Raw genomic sequence first — 20,645 nt, forward strand, 5'->3', positions numbered from 1 at the left:
ATAAAACCTGCCTGCTTGCTGATTTGTAATGAAGGACATAGTCCTTTCCAGGACACTGGGTCCCACGCTCCAAGTCTAAGGCACGCCTTTCCCAGTGCCACATTCTCAGGGATACTGCCTGGTGAACATTCATTAGAGCCAAGGGAGTTGGGAGGCCATAAGGGCTTTTTCTGCTGGATGATGTTGGAGAGAATGAAACACCCACGCTTACTAGAGATAGCCCCCCAGGAATTAGAAATGCTCGTGTCTCCACACATTGCTTCATCCTACTCCGCCCCCGACAATCCCTCCAGCCAAGATGATCATAGCACTTGCAAATTTACCTACCCTGTTGACCGCCTGCTTTACATTCACTATTGAACCAGCTCAAGTCCAAAATTGACATGAATTCTCTGACTAATGTTCAACTGAAACCAAAAAAAAAAAAAAAGAGAGAGAGAGAGAAAGAAATAGCCATTTAAAAGGGAATACTTATTGATTTCATTTTTTTCTTGTTTTATTTGATAAGCTAAATTGTCCATTCTTCAGTGGTTAGGAACAGATATTTTCTTGTGTTTTGTTTTGCATTAAATATGGAACAGAGCTTGACCTTCCTCCAGGACAGAAAATTAGCTAGTTAACATTGGATACTGAATATGCCACAAAGTAAACTGAAATACTTCAAATCATTTCTAGAATGAGGCAAGGCCCAAGAAATAAATACTCTAAATCAAGAATGAGGTTGACTGAAGATATCTAGGATTTTATTAACTCTTTATGACTTCTTTATTATAACATGAAAGTCAGCTATTACAAAGACACAGAAATGGATTTTCTGGTTAACACGCAACATGTGGATTAAAGTATAACTTCCAGGGACAGAGACTCCAAGGGATAAAAGTGCCACCTTTGCTCGATATTACACCACAGTGGGGCACGTACAACGCAGGGCACTGTACGTGGACCAGTTTTATTTCTGTTTCCTATTATTGGAGGTCACTTTGGATTGCATTTTGCTGGTAGTTCTATAGTTTCTCTTAAAGTTTTTTGAAAGCTTCAGTCACTTTAAAAAAAAATACTATGGTCCAATAAAGCTCTAAAATATGCTTATATACCACAGTGAATTTCAGATGAAATATGACCCCGGAACATAGGCTGCATGGTTAGAGTAGCGATTATAATTTAACATTCATTTTCATGTTGTCCTTTTTTTTTTTTTGCGGTATACGGGCCTCTCACTGTCGTGGCCTCTCCCCTTGCGGAGCACAGGCTCCGGACACGCAGGCTCAGCGGCCACGGCTCACGGGCCTAGCCGCTCCACGGCATGTGGGATCCTCCCGGACCGGGGCATGAACCCGTGTCCCCTGCATCGGCAGGCGGACTCTAAACCACTGTGCCACCAGGGAAGCCCATGTTGTCCATTTTAATAATCACAATAGCCACCACATATGTGCCAGGCAGAATGCTGGGTGTTTTACTGCAATTAGAGCTGATAACAACCTTTCGTGGTAGGTATTATCATCCCAACTCACAGCCAAAGAACAGACAGAGCTGATATTCAAACCCAAGTTTGTCTGGTTCCAAAGCCCAGGCCCTCATAATAGCCGTTCAGGCAAGTGGCACAGTATTTGCTTGGTAAAACTTCAATTGCAAACTGCTTATTATATTCCTATTGTTTTTAATAAAATTCCATGATGTGCTTGACCAGGCATTTAAATGTTTGGTTTCATTTCTGACCTCACTGACATAGTGTAATACAATTATAAGGGATTTGGTTTGTCTTTTACATAAAGGTAATAATATTGATTTTTCCCCCCCTTTAGCCACCAGCTAAATATCTCCTTCCAGAGGTGACGGTGCTTGACTATGGAAAGAAATGTGTGGTCATTGATTTAGATGAGACATTGGTGCACAGTTCATTTAAGGTAAATCAACATAAAAAACAATCAGTGATCTTTGTGATTTGGTCACAGTTGTATTGGAAAAGGGAAAATTAAAAGGATGAAAGCTTGTGGTTGTTGGCATATGACCTCACTGTTTATGAAATCCCAATAACAGTTGCTTATTAACTCAGGTGAACATTAACTCAGGTAGCTGAATATTAACATGATTAGTTTGGGGCTGCCAATATCCCTGAGACTTCATTCTTACGTATGCAATTTGAGTTTTCCAACACTCTGCCCCCTGCAGAAATCCTTTTCAGGTGGCACAAGGCAATCAGTGCCCCAGAACACTGCTATGTGTTTGTCAAGGTAACCGGAGCGCTGTACGTGCTGCAAGTTGTATTGGGAGGGGCAGGGGAGGCACTGTTGAAAACCATCAAGCAACCGACTATCCTGGAAATTTTCCCAGACCAAGTTTTGGAAGATGCCCGACTCTGAAGAAGACTTCCAGAGTTAACGGCATCTGAACACATTCAGCCATTTACCTTGACCGTTTTCATGACAGGAGGTTGCTGGAGTTTTTCCTAAGCTTCATGGCTTAATGTGTATCCACCTGCCTGACCTCCCTCCTGATGGCTGCGGGGCTGCAGTGAGCGCAGCTTGCTCTCCATCTTCATCTCCCCGCCAGAAAAACAGCCAAGATTACAAATTACCCAAGGGCCTCTATGCAGGGACAGCTATGGCTACACTCTTGGGAAATGAGTTAATTAATCGTTTTTCCATTTTTTGAAATTGTTTAGAAGAAGCAAATGATAAAAAAAAGTTTGGAAATAGGGGACTGGTGTGTTGGGGAAAAGAAGCAGGTGTGTAGGGTCCTTGTCCTGTTTTCCTTGGGTGTTTCTGGTGATGGAGCTGCTCTACTATTGCTGGCCAGTTAGACCACATTCTTCTTTTTACCCCCAGCCCATGACCCCGTTTACTTTGCTGAGAGACGTGAAAGCACCACCTGAGATGGAGTGTGTGTCTGACACCAGCCAGTCACTCCTTGATGGCTCTATGGGAAGTGGGAGAGCCATCAAATTTTCCTGAAGACCTTTCTGCCAGAAACATCCCTCCTTGTGCCTGCTTCTCACTAAACAGAATCCTCCTTGACAGGACAAGGCCAGGCAGTCGTCCTAGAGTCCTTTGGAGAGTGGAGGCGGGGCCACACTTACCCCTGGCAGTGAGAAATGGCCCGGCTGGCAGCTGGGGCACGTAGGTACCACTCATTCCCCAGCCCCACAAGGGCCCTTCCAGGATTGGTCCCAGGGCTGCAGTGACCTTATATCCCAACTCAACACTGAATGGCATTGGAAGCCTTTTCTCCCCCATGGGCAGGATGCTCAAGACTTTTTCAAGTCCCTGAGGAAGAAAGCCCTTTAGGACAGGGGTCAGTTGCCACTACAGCATAGACCAGCTTCATTCCAAGCAGCTCTGGGAGTGTGGGCATCGCTGGCCAGACTGCCCAAGGTTACTGAGGGTTCCTGCTTCCAAAGGCGAGGCCTTGGCAGCCCCTGGTATCTCCAGGGCCTACTCAGAGGGCCTTGATGCGACAGGCTGATGTGAACACCATCTCTTTGTTTCTTCCCTCCCTGGCCTGCCTACATTTGCGAGCAGAATATTCTTTATCATATGGTTTTTAAGGTTCTAGGCATTTCAGAGCCCTTTGAGAATCCGAAAGCTGTGAACCTCTCTCCTTGAAACTGCGCATCTGTACAGCACGCAGGGCCAGGACCCAGGTTTACAGCCCTGGCTTTGGCCCCGTCTCGTGCAAGAAAAGATGGAGGGCAGTGCTTGCTCTGAGCTGGGCAATGGTTTTCTCTTGTTCTATGCTCTGTGGAATATGATTTCACAGTCTAATGCCTTGTGAGAATTTCTTCCTTCAGTCTCTTGCTTTCTAGCCTGATTCTCTATTTTAGTTGTGAAATGATAAAATACCGAACTCATCCTTGGCCTTCCAACCAAAGCAGTGAAGACACTGTAATCTTAAGCCTCAGGTGCTCTGCTGAGTGCTTAGTAATGGTTCTGTGATCTAGTATTTTCCACCTTTTTTTCAGTTTACATATCAAAGAACAATGTGTGTGTACAGTAATGGGCTTAAAGGCAGAGACCCCAGTTCAGATTGTGACCAGAGTGCCCTGTGGCCACCACACACGTGTTCTCCCTGCCTCTGTTTCTCTCCTACGTGTCCCGAGGGTTTGTGGTCTCATGATTCTCTTGGGCCTGTTCATTTCTACCTGATTTATGGAATTCCATTTAGAAGTGTATGTGAGTCTATCATTGAGAACATAGTGACTGCCGAAGCATCCTATTTGAATTTTAAGTGTTATTAAGTGTCAGAGTTACTTTAAATATGCAGAGGTTTGTGAGTGTGCTACGTATTGTGTTACATAGAGCAGAACGGTCTGGAGTGGGCTGGCTCTCCCCACCTTCCACAGTAGGAGATGGTGCCAGGCAAGGCCTGAAATCACTGATGCATGCTGGATGGAGGTAGGGGCACTCATCAGATCCCTTGCTCTAGTTGTGGAAGACAGGAGAATCCGAGGTCCAGAGGGGAAAGAGCCGGCCCAAGGTCATGACTGTGGCCTCTGACTTCACCCCCATATCCGATGGCCCCACTTGGGGTCCATGTGTTGAACATCTGTCAAGCAGCCCCTCACAGGGCAGTCTGCACTTGTGGGTCCAAGACAAATTCTTTTCCCCTGAGTAGCACTGTCCTCGGGGATCGTCAGGCTCTCACCTCCTCCCCCTGGTGGCCAGCAGTGGTTCCTGCCATGCTGGGAGGGCTCTAGGCAAGAGCGGGGAGTTTGACAAGCCCCGTTCCCAAGCCAGGTGCGCCACTCTTTGCGGTTGGGGCCAGGGAGGTGATAAAAAAGTTGCACCAAGATGCTGAAAATGTAACAATGTTCAGAACAGAAAATAATGTGCTTTTCTTCTTGTGCTTATTTTGAGGAGCCATGGCATGCTTCAACATCCTCCTGAATTATTTTTTCCAACAATAAAAACATTGGTCCAGGCAAGCTTTCTTGGTGCTAAAGTTTCCAATTTTATTTTGTTCTTTCAGACATACTAATTATAGTTTCTTTTTTCTCTAGCCTATTAGTAATGCTGATTTTATTGTTCCCGTTGAAATCGATGGAACTATACATCAGGTAAGAAATCAAAGCTAAATCTGAGTTTCAGTTAGCATTTTTTAGTAATTATGTTTCCTGCGAACTGTATTTCTAAATTCCCATTTCATAGTCTTTTTATTCCTAAATCAAAAGGAGGTAGATTTTATTAAAAATGCAATGATGTTCTGCTTTTTTTTTCACTCAGATGAATTTTATCCTTAGTTTATAAGGGAAACTCTAATCTATTTGTAAATATTAGATGTGGTTGCAAGTTCAAATAGTTCTTTGATTTGATGCGGACTTTTAGAAGTTTCCGTATCCCCCACTGGCCTAGCTTGATGGTCTAATTAACTTCCCTGTGTAATTGCTGCAACTACTCTCCTAGCAGACAACAGGAGAATGTCACAAGTCACCCGCTTATGGTAGATTCTCGGGAAAAGTTGTCCGTTTCCAAGGCCAGCCAGTCCAGACTTACCTTGTCACTCCCGCATCGTGTTCTCCAGTGAATATTTAGCAAAATCCAACCCAAAAAGGAAAGGAGGAAGGGTGTGCGTTTTTTGGATGAGCAGGCAGCTTTGACTAAAGATGCCCTAGTCAGCTGGCATACCTCTTTGTTCTGATTTTTTTCCCCCTTATTTTCCTTTTTTCTTCACGAAGCTCCTCTGGAAATAGTTTCATTTATGAAATATTGGAAACATTGTAGGAAGACATTGTAGGTTTTCCGCAGGGAGGATCCAGTCATCTTCCTTGTCAACCCCAAGATCTAAAGGGAGGGTCTCTGGCCTGGTGTGTTTATATCCCAGGAGGAAAACTCTCCCTTGGCGCTTGAGCCGTAACAGGATGTCTTTCCTTAATGATGTCGGTAGTCTCTTTGGCCCTTGAGTGCAGGGTGTCAGAGCTGGGGGAGTCGGGCTGATCCAGCCACCTCATAGCACACATGGGGAAACTGAGGCTCAGCCAGGGAGAGGATTGGTTCAAGGTCATACAGTAGGAAGAATTAAAATGAGAGCTCCAGTCTCCTGTTCCTAACCCAGGGCTCTTTTGGTGATACTCGAGTCCCTCTCCTCCCCTGCCAGGAGGTCCTGCCAGGAATCCGTCCAGTCCCTGGGAAAGGCAGCCCTGTCCCTGGTGTCTCCACACTTCACACTTTTAAAAGCCATCAGGGAGCAGGCACTTGGGCATTTAACATTTGCAGAAGCGTCAACAGAATTAACTTAGCATCTGAGAAGCAGTTAAGGCTTCTGCATTTATTATCTTGGCTCGTGTTACAAGATAATGAGACAAAGGAGAGGCTGCCCACTGGCATGGCAGGAATTAGGAGAGAAATTAATCCTTTGTTCCTCGTGACCGTGAGCGTGGCCCTCAGGACCTGACCTGCTATGGCCAGCCCATTCTCTAAGGAGCCGCCCAGCTACCCCAGCCCTCCAGACTGTGCTGTGATTCACTTGGTGGTAGATACCCCAGAGCTGGGGTCAGAAACTCTCTCTCCTGAGGGAATGAAGCCACAGGCGCCCAGAGGAGGACCAAGGCCCTGGCGAAGGCCGTGGCCTCGTTCAAGTAATCCAGGATAGGCTGTGCAGGTCCCAAGGGGCCTATTCTTGGTTACTTGCACGCGGACGCGGGCCTGGACGCTGGCCTCCGGGCCCAGGACCCTCCTCTCTGCCAGAGGCACCAACACCAGAGTTCCCAAACCAGTCTCCTGCCCTTCGCGTGTAGCAAAGCTTCCCTTCCAAGCAATATTCCCAGGGAGACTGAGGACCGCAGGCCGGATCCGTTCCTGGCACCAAGCAGCCTCGTGGGCAAAAGTGGGGCCTGGAGCTACTACAGCCACAGGTCCAGCCCTCAACCCACACCCAGGCCACCCTGCTCCTCTGGCCCCTCACTCCACACACCCTTTCAGTCAGCCATGTTTCCCACCAAGTCCTGGCTCTGTGTAAACTCCTTTACCAGCAGCACGTCCTCCGTGTGGGGCAGAGCCCCGTTCCCCTCTGTTACTTGTCCTGTTAGGTATCCAGCCTGCTTCGTTTATGGCCCCATGCATTACTCGCCCTGGCCTGCTTTTCACATTTCATCTTCAGCCTTTTCTACCCCCATTTCCCCCTCTATTATTGCTGCCTCTGAAGGGCTGGTCATGCAGGGCTCTGGCCATTCTCTAACACCCCAAGTGTTTTCAGGCCAGGTCTCAAGCTCATACTGTTTCCTCTGACTGGAAGCTCACTTCTCTTCCTTATCAGCCTGGTGAACTCCTATTCATCCTTCAAGGTCCAGGCCACATGTTCCCTTTTGTGATTCCCTCCCCTTGAGAGGGGAGTTAATCATCCTCAATTTATCCCTCTACTACAGCTTTCATTACACATGTTTATTTTGATATATTTTTCTGTATGTCTGCTCTAGACTGTGAGCTCTTCAAGGGCAAGGGCTGTGTCTCACTCACCTTTGTAACTGCTTCAGGCTGAGCCCAGAGCTGGGACTGAGCGAATATGAATTGAATTGAATTTTAACAAGTTTGAATTATTTTAGGGAAATGGCTAATTTCAGATGGAATTTATTCAAGTTTTAATTAGTTCTTCCCTCCTCCCACCTCCTCTATCTCCTCTTGCCAGCTCTGCCTTCTCTCCCTGCTCCCATGTTTCCTCACATTTGTTCAGGTTCCCCAGTCAGGAGCAGAGCCCAGCCACTCTAGGAAAGGCTGCTCTTTGCCCCCCTCTGCTTGGCGGCTCCTCCTGATGGCTGGTTTCTGGGGCCTGGGGTAGGCTGACTTCAAGTCCCCTGAAGCATCTGTTTCTGGAGCAGACCCAAGCAGAGTTACCTTTGTGGAGTCAGGTAGATGGTTTCCCAAGCCGACAAGGAAGGCCCTTCCTTCAGCTTTGCTGGGCCTGCGCCTCCACCCCAGGCCTTCTCAGCAAGGGAGGGGTTCCAATCAGAGTAGGTAGCAGCTGGAGCAATCCCAGGCCTGCCGGGCAGGGGGCCAGGCCCTGACCTCCCGAAAGGACTACCCCAGACCACAGCCTGTGTCCACAAAGGGCCTGACTGAGAGCATGTGCCGCGAAACGCACGTGAAATGAAGGAATTGTGTCACACAAATGCGGCACAACTCTTCCACTCACTGCTTCTGAAAATCCCCAGGACCTTCAATACCATGGTCAGCTTCCCTTTCCCCCTTGGGAGGGGCGTCTGCTCCGAACTCAGACCTGGAGCCCAGTCTGAGGTGTGTCTGGCCTGAAGCGCCGTATCTGACTGCACAGCCCTTCATACGCACCACATTAAACCAAGGGGCAGGAGGCAGGAACCTGGTTAGGAATTCTTCCTGTGCAGGGTGTCCGGGCCCCAGGCCTTTCCCAGCGGCTGCTGTGACTGACCGGCGTGCTGTCCCTGCCGTTGCAGGTGTATGTGCTGAAGCGGCCACATGTGGACGAGTTCCTCCAGAGGATGGGGCAGCTGTTTGAGTGTGTGCTCTTTACTGCCAGCTTGGCCAAGGTGGGTCCTGCCCCCAGCCCTGAGTGCCCAGCCCCTCCACCCCTGCCCCCTGTCAAGCAGCCCTTTGTTAAGGTGGGGGAAGCTGTCTCCATGGTGACAGGTTCCCACCCCAGGTGGGGTGGATGCAGGCCATGTGCACAGCACCAGCCTGAGAGGCTTCTGGGTTACCATAGTGACAGCACTGGGAACAAATGCTCCATGAAGTTGCTCCCTGCGGCCGCTGAAGCTACTTATCCACAGACCAGGGAACCACACATGTGTCCAGTGTAACCAAGAAAGGGCGTACGTATCTCATCTGTTGACTGGCTACAGGCTCAGGCCTCTTTGCCCTTGGGTTAGCTCACACGGGTTTCAGGGAGAGATAAGGGTCAAAGATTCATCCACCTGCTGGGGCCAAATGAGAGTTGTGACTGCCCTCATGAGCCCTGGGACCTCAGGCCAGTTGCTTCACTTCTCTCGCCTCAGTTTCTTCTATTAGATGGGGATGATTCCATCTACCTCATGGGGTGGGTCAAATGAGATAATGCCCATAAAGAGCTTAGCACAGGGCCCCGCTCCTACTCAGCAAGTGTCCGTGGAGCACCTGCCGGGTCCCATGTGCTGTGCTGGGCGCCGTCACGTGGTAACCGCTACTGGTGTTCGTTCTTTATTGTCATAATTATTCCTGATGATAAAATAATTCACACATGTTCTGGTCCTGTGGTTTGGTATGAATCTCTGACCCAGCATCTACACTGGCTCTGACCAAGGAGAGTGGTTTCTTGGCCCTCTCCTACTGTTGGAGGGAACTGGCAGGCTCACAGGGCCCCCAGTGTGGTTTAGTCTGTCCCTTCACAGGGGAGCGGAGGTACGTGCGTGGTGTGGAGGGCAGACAGGGCAGGCCCTGCTCCTAGGAAGAGATCCTTGCCATGACCATGTCTCAAACCCTGACCCCGATGGGCCAATGCCATCCATTTGTGTCTCCATGGGCACCTCAGGGACCCTGAACGGCCCCAAAGATGAGCTCTGTGGGGCCCAAGTTAGCTAGCTGTCTGCCTGTCTGCAGACCTGCTCCAAGGACCCACAGGCAGCTTCCTCCCCCATGTTCTGTCTCTGCGCAGCTCCCTTCTCTGCATGTCGAGGACTCTGACCCCAAGTTCCCACACACGCTGCTTTGCCAGGTTGGGCACTGCTGGTTTGGGCCATCTCTCTGTCATGGCCGAGGGGAGAGAAAACCCCACTTGCTCACATTCTGCCAAGCTCATCACCAGGCCGGCAGTGAGGGGATCCAAAGCCCCGGGCTGACCTCTGCATACTGTAAAGGGAACGTGGCCTCAGGGAAAGCATAATATTCCCTGGTGGGTACCAAGGCTAATCGTGCTGCGGTGCCGAGGGCTTTTCTGACAGTGCTCTGGGCTGCCGAGGAGCCTGAAGTGATAACCAAAGAAATAACAAACAGGAAGATTGCACAATGCTGGTGGATTGAGAGCTGTTTTTTCTTTGGCGAAATTGAAAGCACTCTTTCTTGGCATCATCCCCAGCACTTGCTTAAACATCCTTGTTCAGTCGCTCTCCCTGGACGGCTCCCACCTGCCCCTCCATCTGTCTCTCCAGCCCTTCTCTTGCTGCTGCCCCAAGGCTGGCTCTGCCGAATCAGCCCTCAAGTCTAGCCGTCCAGCTTCTCTCCTCCCTGGTGCACAAGCTCTGCTGACAGGTGGCCACTCCCCAGTGCTTGGCTCTGGGCTCAGCCCCAGCCAGCACTGTTGGTGCAGAGGACCTCCTGGCCTGCCGCCCGGGGACCTAAGCAACCCTCTGCTGACTGTCAGAGCCCTTCGGTGTCTGCTTCCCCATCTTAGTGTCCTTCCTTCATTCACTCACCCAGCAAGCATGTACTGTGTGTGTCAGCCACCGTACTAGGCACTAGGCATACCACAGAGAACAAGAGACAGTCCCTGCCCACATGAAGCTTATATTCCCCACCTTCATCTCCAAGGCCTGGAGCCCCAGAGTCAGACATTCCCTTGAAAGATGTATGCCACCGCCACCGTTAATGATTATGAAGAAATTACCTAGAGTCAGCCCCTTAAAAACAACCCACATGGTACTTGGCTACCCTCACCAGCAGAAAACTGCAGAGCCCTGAGCTCACCCCACTTGGTTGGCAGGAAATCCAGCCTCCTCCTGGACTCTGCTCCATCAGGATGTCTCTGGAGAGAGGAGGACTCGCCCATGGAACCAGGATGCTGCTCGTAGCCCTGCATCCTGCAGCCGTGCCTGCCTTGGCTCTGCACTTGGGCTGCTGTGCGTTCTGCCACTGGCCTTCCCAAGACCACCAGCCTCGGGTGCTTCCTACCTCCCTGGCAGAGCCTCTGGGCCCCTAGGGAAACTGGCTGTGCCCCTCACTTGGGTCTTGGTGCTGAGGCCTGACCTAACATCGGGCTGGGAGCTGCCACTCTTTTGCCTTCAGCCCAGGCCACTCAGTCTGGATGAAGATTTTCCCTCAGGGATAACCCCTCTATTTCTTTATCCAGTTCAGCCTGCTTTGGGGGGAATTCCCCCAGGCCATGGACTAGGGCCAAGCTGGATGAACCCCAACTGTGAGCGGGGCTCGAACTCCCTCCCTTAAAACTCCTGGGCTCCAAGTAAATGGAAGTGCTGTCTGGGCACCATCCAGTGACAGTCGGGGGCTGGGCTGGCCCAGCTGCCCAGAGCACCTCTAGGGGGCAGTGTGGCCCCGTGCACACAAGACAGATACCAAGTCCGCTCTTTCGTTCACTGACGGAACTAGTATTTACTGAGCCCTACTATGAGGTAGGCACCCACAAGTGCTAGGGATGTCATGGGGAACATGACAGGCAAGGCCTGGTCCCTGACAGGTGACAGGAACGTCAGGTGGTGAGCTCCGTGGGGGCAATGGCTGTGAGGCCAGAGAGTAGGCAGAGAGGAAGGGCTGGGTAGGTGATAAGGGAAGCCAAGATCTGAAAAATGAGGAGACAGAAGGAGAAGTTCGTGCAGAGAGCGGGGGAGAGAGTGTTCCATGCAGAGGGGACACTGGTGCAAAGGTCCTGACCATGTGCAAAGCCAGTGTGGCTCAAGTGACTTGAGATGGAGCTGAGAAGTGGCTGCAGCCGTACAGGATCCGGCAGGGATCAGGGGGCCTCGTTCCAAATGCGACGGGAAGACAGTGCAGGGAGTGATGTGGTGTGACAGATGTCTTCCAGCGGCCGCTCTGACAGCTGTGGGGTGAAGGGGTGGAAAGGAGGCCCAAGGGGAAGAGGGAAGCTATTCTAGAGGCTCACGCAGCCACCACAGGCCAGAGACTACAGAGGCCCAGACGAGGCAGTGACAATACAGAGAGATCCAGGTGGATTCAAGATATTTTTGGAGCTGGAACTGACAAGAATTTCTGATGGATTGGATATGAGAAGTGAGAGAGATGGAAGAATCCAGGGTGTCAGGGAAATAACCAGGATCTTGAAACACATCCAGTTATTTAAATCCCTTTTTAGAAAAGTAGTACGGATCTTGCTGCAGGAGGTCAGGGCTTCTGGGCTCTTCCAGGCGCCCAGGCTTCATTGTAACACCTGCTTTCCAGTACGCAGACCCTGTGGCTGACCTGCTGGACCGCTGGGGTGTGTTCCGGGCCCGGCTCTTCCGAGAATCATGTGTTTTCCATCGAGGGAACTATGTGAAAGACCTGAGTCGCCTTGGGCGGGAGCTGAGCAAAGTGATCATCGTGGACAATTCTCCTGCCTCGTACATCTTCCATCCTGAGAATGCAGTAAGTAGCCCCAAAGCAAAAGGACGCAGAGCTCCATCTGAGCTCTCTTGCCAGGCAGAACCACTTTTGTACCTTCAAGCCCCTGTGCGGGGTTTCTTGGCCTTTTCCTTGGTGAAATCCCAACTCTGCCACTTAGCAATTACGTGACATTGGCCAAGTTATTTATGCCCATTGAGCTTCAGTTGTCCTCTCTGTCAGATGGGGAGTATAGGCATGCTGATCTCATAGGATTGTTGGAGGATTGGGTGGCAGTACGTGAAAAGCACTTAGAGCAGAGCTTGCAGGCTCAAGGAGCCTGTATCTCCTTAGCATCTTTAGGATTGTGACCGGGAAGGTTCTGTCATTAGCTTCCTGGAGCTGGCTGTTGCCCAGGACTTCATGACCCCTGTAGACTTAGAAGGCCTGGGTGACCTCTTCAACAGAAGTATTAAGAATGAATAGCACTTCAATGAGGTCTTCAGATAAGACTGCCAGGCTTTACGACCTCATAATGATGTCTAAAAAGTAGACAACGGGAACATTTCCTACATAAAACTCCATGGAGGGCTTCCCTGGTGGCGCAGTGGTTGAGAGTCCGCCTGCCGATGCAGGGGACACGGGTTCGTGCCCCGGTCTGGGAAGATCCCGCATGCCGCAGAGTGGCTGGGCCCGTGAGCCATGGCCACTGAGCCTGCGCGTCCGGAGCCTGTGCTCCGCAATGGGAGAGGCCACAACTGTGAGAGGCCCGTGTACTGCAAAAACAAAACAAACAAAAACCATGGAGTGTGGCAGCTCCCAGTGCCGACTCTCTGGGTGCAGCATGACTCAGAGCAGGAGAGACGCCCTCCTGCTGCCCGCCCTTCATTTCCAGGGGAAGAGAGACCAGCCCCATTGGTGATTGCTCACCCCTCCATGGTGGCCACCATGCCAGGCCTCAGCTCAGGCCCTGGAGAGGATGTTTCTCCCAAGCCCATGTTTCTCAGACTCAACAAAAGCCCAAACAGGGTCCTTTCCTTGAGGCCAGAACTCTGTTGCTCCACTTATAACCAAAAACTGAGTTCAAACTAGATTCCATTAGTGTATAATCATTATTTGAACAAACATTCAAAATGTATCATATTTAAATATGCTCCTTTTGATGAGTTAATCAAATTCAACATAATGCATTTTGTAATGTGTCTAACAGATAAGGGTTCTTTTTAGTATAATCCCAATTCCTGGGACTTTTCTGGCAGTCCAGTGGTTAGGACTTCACGCTTCCATTGCAGGGGGCACTGGTTCAATCCCTGGTCCGGAAACTAAGATCCCACAAGCCTCGTGGCGTGGCCAAAAAAAAAAAAAAAAAAAAATCCCGATTCCATTATCACATCTGATAATACTAACAGTTTCTTAATATTATCTAATATCCAGTCTGTGTTCATCTTTTCCCTATCATCTCGAAATATTTTCTTACATTTGGATTGTTTGAATCAGAATCCAGACAAGGTCCATACACTGCTTTGGTATTGTGTACTCACTGTGGTATCCCATCAGGAGGCATACGACATCAGGTTGTCCCACTTTTAAAGATTTTGAATTGATTTTTGGATTCAGGTGTTGTCAGCCGGATCCATCCATTTTTAAATTTTCAATCGACCTTTCACGACTGCTCACGACTGTGAGCAGTCGTTGATGATCCTTACCTACATCCACTATTTCATTAGGAATTGCAAAATGGTGATTTCTGAATCCTATCATTCTTTCTGCATTTATGGGCTGGAATTCTTTTTTTTTTAAATTGAACTTGCTCTCATTGACTACTTGATTACCCTAAAATTCATTTTGAATGTTTGAATAGGGAAGTCAGAGTAAAGTCTTGGTTCTTTTTCATTAATTTTGCAGTTTTCAGAGTCATGAGTTGGTGCTCTAGCAAGCCTCCAAAAGTAACCAGTGAATTTTTTTAGGTACCATCATGAACTCATGGATTTTTTTTATGTTATAACTTAAGTCCATCTATTATCCTTTTGTATACTTTGGCCAGTGGATGCCCCTTCAGATAACAATAGTCTTTGATAGCTTCCTGCTTTCTGGTCCAGCAAGGGGTTCTAAGCTCATCTTGTCCATTTCTTGCTCCAGCCCTGGAATCAGCCATTTTTCTATGGACCCTGATTCCTAAGAATGAAAATGGTATCTAGAGACCACAGTTTGGGTGGGTTCTCATTGTTACTGGGATGTCCTTTGCTTCCAGTCCTTTCTACTGGACAGAGCTAAAATACACTTATTTTTATTTTTAGAATGAAAACAAAATCATAAATTCACATTGGTTTTTCCAATTCAGTTGTAATGGTTTTTATTTAATTTGTTTTTGTATTTGTGTCTCCTTCTCTTATGCTGAAACTCCTGATTCCTAAAGATACTAACATCATTACAGATTTGATTTATTCTATAGTATACATTTAATAGCTTCAGAATTGCAGTGTTTTAATATTATTACTAATAATAAAACAATTGAGTGCATTTAGAGGTTTTGTTTTTTTGAGAAATCTACAAAGAGCACTATGTTTCAAAATCACTTGAAATAATCCTCTGTGGTTATGTCACAAACTTATATACACTAAGGTTCATCTTTTGTTGCTTTTTTTCTTAATGATTTAATTTTATTTCAATTATGTAACACATTTACGTAGTTTAACATCAAAACTATCAGCAAAGATAAATTCAGAGAAGTCTTGTGTCCATTTCTGCCCTCTCCCCCATTCCTGCCCCTTCCCCAGGAGTAGTCATTTTTTTGGTTAATCCTTACCTTGTTTCTTTTTTAAATTACATGCTGAATTTTTATGTTTCTGAGCAGTCTTTAGATTTTTAAAATGGTCAAAAATACTGCTTTACAACTTTTTTGGCTTCCCCCAATTTCTTTTAATATCTCTTCTTGGCACCCCTGGCTATTACCCACTAGCAGCCTTCCCCACCTCTCTGTCTAAACCTAAGGGAGAATGCTGTCTTGCCCATGGCTTCAGAATGTCCTGAAATTTTATACTTCCCCTTTTACCTGATCTCTGCTAAGCGTGGGAGGAAATGGTCCACTTCTCCTTGCCGTGCAGTCTGGCACAGTGACCCTAAGTGGAAGCCCTCTGGTGCCCTCTATGTGGGCTCCCTGATGTCAGTGTTGGCTGGTGTCCGCTGGCTCCAAGTGCTCTGAGGTACCAGAAGCTGGTTTAATGCAATGGCAAGAGCGTTCTGGAATTAGCAAGGTGCTAAGCTAGTTATATATTCTGCGCCCTGGCCACCTTTTCTGTGGCAGGAAAACAAAACAGGCAAATGCCTGCAAAGTGGGTACACTTAATTTTGCCATCCTGAACCAGGTAGATCTAGATTGATTTTAGTTGGGACAGGAGAACGAACAAGATGATGATGATGATGATGATGATTTCCAGGTACCCATCCTCCTTACCAAAGAAAATGTTAAAGTACAGGGACACAGTCAGGCTAGAAGCGGCCCCCAGGCCTGGATACAGTTCTGCTGCCCCTTCCACGCACTGTCTTCCAGGTGCCTGTGCAGTCCTGGTTCGATGACATGACAGACACGGAGCTACTGGACCTCATCCCCTTCTTTGAGGGCCTGAGCCAGGAAGACGACGTGTACAGCATGCTGCACAGACTCTGCAGTAGGTAGCCCCGGCCTCCGCCCGCCTCCCGCCTGTGCACCCTGGAACCTCAGCCTCGGGACCTGCCTGGCCTCAGCTCCCCAGGAGCTAAGAGTGAGGACACGCCATACTCCAGGCCACGGGGCGAATGTGGCCATACCTACCTGGTTTATTTTTTAAGAACAGAAACAACTATTTTAAAATGAACTCTTTTAACGAATTTCGTAAAGGGACATGCATTTTACTGGATTTGCTTTTCTTAAAACATACCAAAAAGGAAAAAAATGGGAAAAAAAAAAAAAGCTTGATATCTATCAGACTTCCTTTCAACTGTCCTCCCCTCCAGCAGACAGCCTGTCCCCTTCTACCCCAGCTCAGAGTAGCTGACCCAACTCAGAATCTCTTTCCTACAGGATGAAGTGCCTTTTTGAATGTTATTTTAAGCTGAGAGTTAATTTTTCTATACAACGTATTTCCAGACATCTTTTAGTCTTTTATTGTCTTAGCTTCTCTAAGAAGATAAATATGACAATTTTCTAAAACCTGGAAGGTGGGAGGGAGGTGGGTGGTAAGGGATGGGGGTGAGTCATAGGAGCCTGTCTCCCAGTGGGTGTGCTGCTCCGACCGCCTGTGGCATGCCGCAGGGTCAGGCCCCTGCGAGGAGATTTTGTGATGGTGTCAGTGTGTGCATTCATTTCTGACCCAGTTTGGAATGTATCCGCAATCGTGTGGCTCAACGCTTTAGGAAACGGTAGATCCTTTTATATTACTCGTATTGTTTCTGACGGTGACAAATTTGTCTTGAGGTCACAGTTTCCCCTGGAAAAGTGGCATCATGTCACTTCCGCTTTCACACTACTGCCATATTTCTGTATGTTTTTGGTTTGATTGTTGTTGGTAGAACAGTTCTAAGAAACTCTAAAACCCTTGGATAGTTTAAAAAAAATCTGATGATTGATTTTTAAATCTGTCCTTTCCAAAAGCTGGATACCCGTGGAGCTGTTTGGGAATTTTCTTTGCTGCTACCGTGCTGCCACCAAATGGAATTGACCAGCGGCTGTTACACTGTTCTTTGCCACTGTGCCTACGCTCAGAATCTGCTCACTGCTAAGCTGCAGACTTGGACAGGGTCAGAAACATAGGTGTCCCACCCCGTTGCAGACTGTGGACTGCGTTCCTTCCCTGGCACCAGCCTTGGGAGTTCAGAAGGGAACAAAGACAAAAGGGCCAGCGCACCTGACCGGTGTGGCGTTCATTTCAAACGGCAGTCAAGCTCAGAGTTTCTGATAAGCCGACTGTTGTCTCTTGAGAACCTGTGGCCTCAACCCACCACCACGCTGATGTGGCCCGAGTCCATCTCTTGGTCTTCTCTTTTGAAGCACAGCCTATTTCTGAGCCGAGGGTTGGGGAAACGCATCTAGATGTGGGACCCATCGCCCAGAGCCAAGGAGAGGAAGGGCCCCCTCCCTGAGCCGGGGCTCCCTTTGCAGCCTTTCCCAGTGAGATCTTTTAAGCAGTGCCATGTTCCTCGTTTGACAATAAGACAGTCTATAAAGTATTGCTCTTAAAGATAATTTAAAAGAACCCTTTCATGTTGGCACCATTGCCTTAGTCCTCTATGGGTCGGGCCGGAGTTCTGGTGGGAGTGACTGGCACTAAGAAGACTGGAAAACGGTGGGGGGCGGGGAGCTGTCAAAGTAAAATTTCTTTTCTGCTTTCATTCATAAAATAGTGAAGCCAGCTGCCAATCACGTCCTCCCAACAGCACTTTGGTCTGCAGACTGCCGTGCTTTCAGAAGAGAAGTAAGTATTCAGGGGTAACCAGGTCTCCCCATGCTCTGAGTGTTCCAAACCCAGTAATCCACATGCCAGTTAAAATAGAAAGAGCCCCTTGCAAGGCATGACTACAGAAAATAACAGTTACGTGGCGGGTCTGCACATGCCATACACCTTGATTTGGAAAACTAGTCATTAAAAGAACCCACTGCCTTAAATGTCTTGAATGTTGCAGTCAAGTGTCTGACATGTGCTGACATCCACACAGAAATCAGTCCTGATGAGAGCCTTAGAACCTCACCTGTGCCCCCTTCTTTGTTGGCATCCCAAGGTCTTATTTGGAATAGGGGGCAGAGAGGACTGAAATCCTAGAATATTCCAGGGGAATCAAACCTAGGAGTCGTGCCCCACTTCCGATGGAGTGAAGACACTTGGCAGGCTTGAGCCAGACACTTCACCTGGTCATTCCTGAAACCGTGAGCACCATTGCACTGAGCCAGTGCAGAGCTGCCGGGGGTGGAACCCAGTTCCTGCCACCACAGACGCAGAACGTCTCAGGAGGGCAGCGGGCCCTCGGAGCATTCTGGATTCTGTGCACCTTATTTGACCCCACTCCAAAATTCCGTTCTTATTTTAACCCTTGATTCTGCTTTATGTACATAATCAAAATATCTATATCGATATATATATTTTTAATCATCTACATGTAAATGAAGCAATAGAATTCTAACATAAGGCCAAGAAATGAGATGAATGTTCGGGGTTTATGTTTTTTAAGGTAAATACGGGTATTGTTTTTAATTATTACCTTTTATTAAATTGTGGGCTTTAAAACCTAATGAAACCCATCAGCTATTTCTCTGTGCCATATACTTCCCATTGTTACCAAAACACCCCCCAACTCTTCAGCCAAATGAGAAATCTGACCTCTTGAGTTTCCATGGTCCTTTTGGTACCAGGTTAAAATATAGTCTCCTGGAAAAATATTTTTTACATAAAGATCTGGAACAGGATTCTGTGGCTCGTGGACTATGATGTTATCACATCTCTGGCCGGGCCTTGAGTGGAGGTGCCCAGGCACACCTGAGGTTGTTACTGCTCTGTCTTCCATTGCTCTGGAATCCTACGTGTTGGTCCGTGGTTTCACCCATTAGCTGTTTGTAAACAATGCATCTGTATCCTAAAGAGAAGCACCACGTGTCATAGCTGATGGTTGACGGGGAAACTCCTTTGATGTGGTGCAATTTTGATGAGATGATTTTGGAGACATGAGGATGCCCTAATGACACTGATTTGTCATGGTTGCAGCATTTGAACTTGTATAAAAAGGAAATCTGTATAAGTCTATAACCTGGCAACATTTTTATGACCCTGTGTATTAAAGATGGCTTTCTTATAAAATCCAGAACCACACAGCCCTATGGTCAAACACTCGTGACGTTTGTGCCTCTGCTTTTAAAGGTGCTGTGATGGACAGTTGGCATGCCAGGGTTCGAGAAGAGTGGATGGTTTGACGTGCTTGCATATACCTGTGCAAAATCAACTGGCTGCCTCTGTTCCTATTTTACTGTAAATTTGATGGTATCTGTTCCTGTTCCATTCTCTAGGGAGCTTCTCTACAGACAAACACACACACGCACACCCCCAAGTGGTGGAGATGCTGGTGGTGTCTGGGTAGTCATGGATTTCTGTTGGACATTTGAATGTGTAAACAATCCAGCATCACTGGGGAAATACTACATGTAGAATGTGCACGTTTCCAGGGCCGAGCATTGTCAGTCAAGAGATTTGCAATGATTTCCTTCCTGCCAAAAATAAATACATGAAACTGCGCTCTCTTGTGGGTGGACTGCTTCTTAGCACCTCTCCTCACTCTGTTCTCTGTTCTCTCCCAGCTGCACAGCCTCACACCGGCACCTTGGGTCTCCCGGTGCCCCAGCTTCTGAAGAGCAGGGGCCAATGGGAGCAGGATCTCAGGAGCCACGGACCTTGACTCCAAGGGGAGCTAGGAAACCACTCTGCCCAGTGTTAGGACCCTGGCTTCATCTCCCCAGACAGAAGCGGTCTGGCTTACCATCCTCCCCCAAGGACGCCAGCCCTACCAACAGGCTTCCAAGTGCAGCCTGAGGAAACCACAGCCTCAGAGCCACAGGCATTGAGTGTGGTACCTAAACCCATAGCCCTCGCATACTCTGGCTGAGGTGCTGTGGTTATCAGATGAAGCATGGCAAAGGACCCAGGAAGAGCGTAAGGATATCCAAAACAGTTTTCTTGCACTGGGACATCCAGAAACATTGCCCTCAGCCAGCCCCTCTGTATGAGAAGGTAAGGGGTGACAAGTTCCCCGCCCTGCTCCTCTGCTAGGAAGTCCCGGTAGAGCCTTGGGCACAGTCTCACCACTCTAAGGACTGTTTCTTCATAATGATACCTAATTCAGATAACAGAAAACACCAGGGTCAACAATCTCAGCAGATAGGTCTTATCCCCATTTTGTGGATGAGAAAACAGAGGCCAGTGAGACAATGCTCTGCAGTCTATTTTGTCTGTCAGAGGGATACAGGGTTCTGCCAGGCATGTATATTCATCCCAAACAACACAGGGCACAGTGTTATATCAGGCCAGGAAACCTAATATTTACCCAGAGACACACCCCAAACCCCCCCACCCCCTAGTTAGTCTGTGCCATGCCCCTAGGTGCCCTCTCTGCAATAGAGCTCCTGGCCAGCCAGAGCAGTCACCCCAGCTTCCTCCCTGGTCTGGATTCCTAGGCTGTGTCCCTCTCTGTCCCTCTGTCTCTCCTTTGCTCAGCTCCCTAGCCCTCTCCCTCCCCTTGGCTTCTCTGGCATTGCCCCCAGGCCCCACCTCTGCATACAAGCAAACAACTGGTTGAGAACTGTCACTGCCCCTGAAGCTGGGTTTAAATGGTCTGGGGTGGACTTGAGGATCTGTATTTTTAAGGGCCCTCAGGTTTCTAATGGGCAGCGAGAACTGAGAATCACTGGGTTAGGAGAGGGTG

General features: G+C 48.4%; 1 protein-coding gene across 5 annotated transcripts in view; it reads left to right on the forward strand.

Annotated features, from left to right (window-relative positions):
• Nucleotides 1-19,636, forward strand: part of CTDSPL (CTD small phosphatase like) — a 125,869-nt gene extending 106,233 nt beyond the window's left edge. For 2 of the 5 annotated variants that reach the window (XM_079934963.1, XM_079934964.1), the window contains 6 exons: nt 1,803-1,904; nt 4,997-5,053; nt 8,399-8,491; nt 12,066-12,251; nt 15,757-15,874; nt 16,837-19,489. In XM_079934963.1, the coding sequence (XP_079791089.1) occupies nt 1,803-1,904; nt 4,997-5,053; nt 8,399-8,491; nt 12,066-12,251; nt 15,757-15,874; nt 16,837-16,964 (684 nt within the window). In that variant the 3' untranslated portion in view covers nt 16,965-19,489. Of the gene's footprint in view, nt 1-1,802; nt 1,905-4,996; nt 5,054-8,398; nt 8,492-12,065; nt 12,252-15,756; nt 15,879-16,836; nt 19,490-19,524 lie in introns of those variants that run through there. The other 3 variants (XR_013830267.1, XM_079934965.1, XM_079934966.1) reach the window with 3 other exon arrangements.
• Nucleotides 19,637-20,645: the final 1,009 nt, after the last annotated feature.

The sequence above is a fragment of the Stenella coeruleoalba genome (genome assembly GCF_951394435.1).
Source record: "Stenella coeruleoalba genome assembly, chromosome: 10".
In the NCBI taxonomy this organism is placed as follows: Eukaryota; Metazoa; Chordata; class Mammalia; order Artiodactyla; family Delphinidae; genus Stenella; species Stenella coeruleoalba.